General features: G+C 47.6%; 1 protein-coding gene across 1 annotated transcript in view; it reads right to left on the bottom strand.

Moving 5' to 3' along the window:
• Tbc1d2b (TBC1 domain family, member 2B) overlaps positions 1-6398 on the bottom strand; it is a 49937-nt gene that overhangs the window by 7367 nt on the left and 36172 nt on the right. Inside the window, exon 10 of the mRNA XM_013011953.1 lies at positions 855-1040. Within this exon, the coding sequence (XP_012867407.1) occupies positions 855-1040 (186 nt within the window). The remainder of the gene's footprint in view (positions 1-854; positions 1041-6398) is intronic.

Below are 6398 nucleotides of genomic sequence, written 5' to 3'. Positions count from 1 at the left end.
CCCCCCCCCAAAAAAAAAGGCTTTTCCACATCTAAGGGCCCTGGTGGCCCATGCCAAGCTGTGCTGTCATTTTGGAAAGTGACATTTACTGGAGTCCAACCAGATTTTTTTTTGGGGGGGGGCAATCCTGGGGCTTGAACTCAGGGCCTGGATGTTGTCCCTAAGCGCCACTTCTGGCTTTTTCTGTGTATATGGTACTGAGGAATCGAACCCAGGGCTCCATGCATGCCAGGCAAGTACTCTACCACTAAGCCACATTCCCAGCCCTCACACCCTCTTGAGCTTGAACTCAGGGCCTAGATGCTACCCCTGAGCTTTTTTCCCAAAGTTGACCCTTTACCACTTGAACCACAGCCCCATTTCTGGATTTTTGCTGGTTTACTGGAGATAAAGAGCCTCACAGACTTTTCCTACCTGGGTTGGCTTTGAACCTCAATCCTCAGAGCTCAGCCCCCCGAATAGCTGGGATTACAGGTGTCAGCCACTGTTTCCCAGTGGACTTGAACTCAGGCCCTGGGCATGGTGTCTGAGCTTCTTTTGCTCAAGGATGATACTCTACCACTTGAGCCACAGCTCTACTCTTGTTGTTTTTGTGGATAATTGGAGTCTCCACAGACTTTTGGCTCTGAACCACCATCCTTATATTTCAGCCTTCTTGAGTAGCTGAGATTACAGGCCTGAGCCACTGGCACCTGGCCAGGAGATAAACTAATGCCTTTTGGCAAGACCTCCAAATGCATACCCAACTGGCAGTGCCTTGGCACTGGGGGGGACCTCCTGAGCTCTGGGGCAAACGGCTGCAGTGCACATGCACATGGATTTGAACTGAGCCACGCCGAGCTGCACACACCCACCTTTGGCCCTTCATAGAGGAAGGAGTCCCATATCTTAAAGAGGATGTCACTGACCACGCTGTCCACAAACACCACCAGGAACCAGTTGAACGTGATGAGGGTGAAGTCGACTTTGTGCTGCTCGAAGTGGGCGTGCAGCCGGGGCAGCTTCTCCCCCAGGAGGTCTCGGAACACACGCTGGTCCACCTGGGGAACCAAGGGCAGACATGTACCCAGTGGGCAAACAAAGACGGGGGCTCAGCAGAAGCCTGGCTGGGTGGCCCTGAGGGCTGCAGGCCTCACACTGCTGGTGTACCTTGGGTGTCCACTTGAGGACGTCCTCGTCACAGGGCGGGGGATGGGGAAGGGTCAGCCACCTCAGGCCAGCGCCCGTGCTCACAATGCACTGGGAAATTGGGACTTCCTTGGCTCACGTCTGTCATCCTAGCTACTCAGGAGGCTGAGATCTGAGGATCGCAGTTCAAAGACAGCCCAGGCAGCCTGGGCAGGAAAGTCTGTGAGACTCTTATCTCCAACTGATCACAGAAAAAGCCAGAGTGGCTCTGTGGCTCAAGTGGTAGAGTGTTAGCACTGAGCAAAAGAAGCTAAGGGACAGCATCCAGGATCTGAGTTCAAGCAGCAGGACTGGCAAAAAAGGGGGGGGGGATAGATGAAGGGGGTAAAGGATTAAAATAGTTAGGCTACAGTGTAATGTGGACTTATATGCCAACTGAAATTTTAGCTCCCATTTCCATATGTTCTTGAGTCTGAGTCTATAGTTTAAAAAAATTTTATTTTCTGTCAGCACCTTCTGATATTTCCGCATTTCTACCTTCCCTGCGTGTAGTGAGGAGAAAATTGCCTTACAATTTACACTTAAGCCAGGCACCGGTGCTCACACTTGTAATCTCAGCTACTAAGGAGACTGAGATCTGAGGATCAAATTTGATGCCAGCCTGAGCAGGCAAGTCCATGAGACTCTCATCTCTAATGAACCACTACAAAGCCAGAAGTGGACATGTGATAGAGCACCAGTCTTGAGTGAAAAAGCTGAAGGACAGTGTCTGTGCTCTGAGTTCAAGGTCCAGTACAAAAAAAAAAATGTCGGGGCTGGGAAGGTGGCTCAGTGGTAGAGCACTTGCCTTGCATGCCTGAGGCCCTGGGTTCGATTTTCCTAGCACTGCATAAGCAAAAAGCCGGAAGTGGCGCTGTGGCTCAAGTGGTAGAGCACTTGCCTTGAGCTGAAGAGCTGAGGGACAGCACTCAGGCCCAGAGTTCAGGCCCCACGACCAGACCCCCCCAAAAAAAATTAAAAAAAAATGTCCACTGAGTTGTGATGAAGTGATGCAGGGTCTTTTCCAAGTCCACACACTTCTAAGGTCTTCCCCTCATGCCTACTATAAGAACAACTTATACCAAGTTTCTGGAATGTTCTGGGAATCCCATTAAACTCTTTCAATAAATCACCTGAATTTAACCTCCAACAATTCAAGAGGGGGAGCTACCTCTTTTGACAGATGGGGAAACTGAGGCATGGGGCTGCTAAGCTAAGTGATGTGTGGCCACAGCTCCAAGGAGGGAGAGCCAGCTCTGCCCAGCGGTGTGAGCCTTGGCCCCCACTCCCCACCACACACCTGCCCGTGTCTTACAGCCCGGGTTATGCATTTATGTTTTCTTTTGCTTGTTCTGAACGCTGAGTTCATGAGAATTCTGAATCTGTGTGTGTGTATGTGCTGGTCCTGGGGCTTGAACTCAGGGATCTAGTGCTGTCTCTTAGCTTTTTCACTCAGGGCTAGTGCTCTACTACTTGAGCCACACCTTCACGTCTAGCTTTTTGCTGGTTCATTGATTTCAGCCTCCTGAGTAGCTAGTAGTAGTAGACAGGCGTGAGCCATGGGCATGTGGCTGAGACTCTGAACCGTTCAAGCTGTCAGTGTCCAGGATCGAAACCCTGAGCTTTTGGTCCCACCAGCCATGACCGCCACCTCATCCCACTTCTGGGCATGTCCCAGTTGACAAACTCACACCACAGAGAATTCAGTGTGTGGCTGATGAGCAAGTGAGGCGCCTGCTCAGAGACCAGATGCTTCTCCCAGGCCCCACTGCTTCTGCGAGGCTGAGGCTGACAGCAGAGGGCCTGGGAGAGGCTAGGCCTCTCTCTGTCCTCCTCTAATCTGCAGGATCACTGGACAGGGGGGGCAGGGGGGGCTCACCCTCTTCTTCCCTAGTCCAGGCTGTCACTGAGGCCAGCCTAGAAGGGAGAGGGCTCACTCTCAATTCCCCTTTCTTGGCAGGGCTTCTCAAAGGTCAGATGTTAACTTTACAAGGTGCTAGACACCCTCCAGTGACACAGCTATGGCCCTACAGCACAATCAACTAGCCAGAGACAGGCAGACGGGCAAGAACAGTCCAGTTAACGTAAGTCATCACAGGGGCTGTGGTGACATCAGAGTCCTGACAACGGCTTGGGGTGACAGAGGAGTATCATGAACATGTGTGCACTGGAGCTGTGCCAGAGCCCAGGTGGTGGCATGGATCTCTGTGAGTGCCGGGTGGAGGCGTCCTGTTTGCAAGTGAAGTAGACAGGGTGCTGCTGTAGTGCAGTGTTCTGCTGCAGCAGAATCAAGGTCCAGCCAGATCGCAGTGTTCTACCACCACAGGACCCACGGTACAGCCAGACTGCAATGTTCTACCATCACAGGATCCGGTTACAGCCAGACTACAGTGCTTTCTGCCAGTCCCGAGGCTTGAACTCAGGGTCTGGGTACTGTCCCTGAGCTTCTTTTGCTCAAGTCTAGCACGTTACTACTTAAGCCACAGCGCCACTTCTAGCCTTTTCTGTATACGTGTACTGAGGAATTGAACCCAGGCCTTCATGCATGCCAGGCAAGCACTCTACCACTGGGCCACATTCCCAGCCTGCAGTGTTCTACCACCACAGGATCAGGTGCAGCCAAATCTGAATGTTCAACCATTGCAGAGCAGGGTACAGCCAGGCCACAGTGTCTACTGTCACAGGATCATGGTACAGTCAGATATCAATGTTCTGTAACCATAGGATCAAGGTACAACCAGCTAACAGGATCAGAGTACAACCACCATGACAGGATCAGGATACAGCCAGAGAACAGTGTTCTACCACTGGAGAATCATGGTACAGTCAGACCACACTGTTCTATCATCACAGGTTCAAGGTAGAGCCAGAGAACAGTGTTCCAGCACTGCAGAATCATGGGACAGTCAGACCACTGTTCTATCATCACAAGTTCAAGGTACAGCTAGAGAGCAGTGTTCTACTACCACAGGTACAGCCAGACAGTGTTCTACCAACGCAGGATCAGATTACAGCCAGATCACAGTGTTCTACCATCACAGTACACACTGCATCCAGTAGGTAGGCAGGATTTGGAAGAAGGAAAAAGGGACCCAGGGAAAGGAGCTGGGAAGTAGGCTTGCTCTGAGAATGCTGAGACTGTAGAAGAGAGGCATATGACTCAGTCTGAGACAGCATTGGAGGGATAGAACAAGACAGGAAGCAACTCCAGCAATGTAAGAGAGACACCAGTAAAAGAAATGGAGGACAAAGAGATACGGGAAGCAATCAGAAGTCTTCCAACAAGGAAAGCCCAGGACCAGATAGACTCACAGCAGAATTCTATAAGACCTTTAAAGAAGAACTAATATCCATACTCCTCAACTAATACCCATACTTCTCTTCAGAGAAACAGAGAAGGAGGGAGCTATTCCAAACTCATTCTATGATGCCAATATCACACTCATCCCCAAACCAGGCAAAGACCCATCCAAAAAGGAGAATTACAGGCCAATTTCCTTGATGAACACAGATGCAAAGATCCTTAACAAAATTCTAGATAACAGAATCCAGAAACAAATAAAAAACATTATACACTACGACCAGGTAGGCTTCATCCCAGAGATGCAGGGATGGTTTAACATACGTAAATCAATAAATTTTATCCAACAAGAGAGCCAAGGTCAAGAATCACATGATTATCGCCACAAATGCAGAAATGCAACATTCATTCATGTTAAAAGCTCTGGAGAAAATAGGAATAGAAGGAACATTCCTTAAACCAATAAAAGCCATATACGACAGACCAATAGCCAATATTATACTTAATGGGGAAAAGCTACAACCAATTCTCCTAAAATCAGGAACAAGGCAAGGATGCCCACTGTCTCCACTCCTCTTCAATATAGTCCTAGACCCCTTAGCCAGGGCAATAAGGCAAGAAAAAGACATTAAAGGGATCCGCATAGGGAAGAAGAAGTTAAACTATCCCTTTTTGCAGACGACATGATACTATACCTTCACGATCCCAAAAACTCCATCTCCAAACTCCTAGAAATTATAAATCACTTCGGCAAAGTAGCAGGATACAAAATCAACCCACAAAAATCATTCGCCTTCCTGTACACTGACAATGTACAAGCAGAGAGGGAAATAAAGGAAGCTACCCTATTCACAATAACCTTCCAAAAAATAAAATATTTAGGAATTAACCTAACCAAAAGATGTAAAAGAACTATTTAATGAAAACTATAAACAGCTAAAGAAAGAAATTACAGAAGACACTAGGAAATGGAAAGACCTTCCATGCTCTTGGATAGGCAGACTTAATATAGTGAAAATGGTAATACTGCCAAAATTAATATACAAATTCAATGCAATTCCTATTAAAATCCCAATGAAGTACATTTCTGAAATACAGAAAACAGTCCAAAAATTCATATGGAACAACAAAAGACCTAGAATAGCCAAAACAATTCTAGGGGATAAAGACAATATGGGAGGGCTATACATGTTGAACTTCAAACTCTACTATAGAGCCATAATATCAAAGACAGCATGGTAATGGCACAAAAACAAACCCGAAGACGAATGGAATAGAAGATCCAGAAATAAAACCACATACCTACAGTCAGCTGATATTTGACAAAGGAGCCAAAGATATACAGTGGAAGAAACACAGCCTCTTCAACCGCTGGTGCTGGGAAAACTGGGCAGCCACATGCAGAAGATTAAAAGTGGACCCCAGCCTATCACCATGCACCAACATCAACTCAAAATGGATTAAAGACCTTAACATCAAACCTGAATCTCTGAAACTACTGGAGGACAGAGTAGGAGAGACACCTGAACTTATAGGAACGGGCAGGAACTTCCTGAACAGAGTCCCAGGGTCACAACCAATTGGAGAGAAACTCGACAAATGGGACTACCTTAAAATAAAAAGTTTCTGCACAGCTAAAGCGATCGCAACCAAGCTAGAAAGACAACCAACTAATTGGGAAAAAATATTTACCAGCAATATATCAGACACGGGGTTAATATCCAGTATATACAGGGAACTCAAGAAACGAATCCCTCCCAAACCTAACAAATCAATTACTAAATGGGCAAGGGAACTAAAGAGAGACTTCTCAGAAGAAGAGATAAAAATGGCAAACACATGAGGAGGGCTGGGAAGGTGGCTCAGTGGTAGAGCGCTTGCCTTGCATGCATGAGGCCCTGGGTTCGATTCCTCAGCACCACATAAGAAA

This window comes from Dipodomys ordii, unplaced genomic scaffold, assembly GCF_000151885.1.
Source record: "Dipodomys ordii isolate 6190 unplaced genomic scaffold, Dord_2.0 Scaffold15, whole genome shotgun sequence".
Classification (NCBI taxonomy): Eukaryota; Metazoa; Chordata; class Mammalia; order Rodentia; family Heteromyidae; genus Dipodomys; species Dipodomys ordii.
Note: the sequence above shows the minus strand (reverse complement) of the source record. Positions and strands in the feature narration are given on the sequence as shown.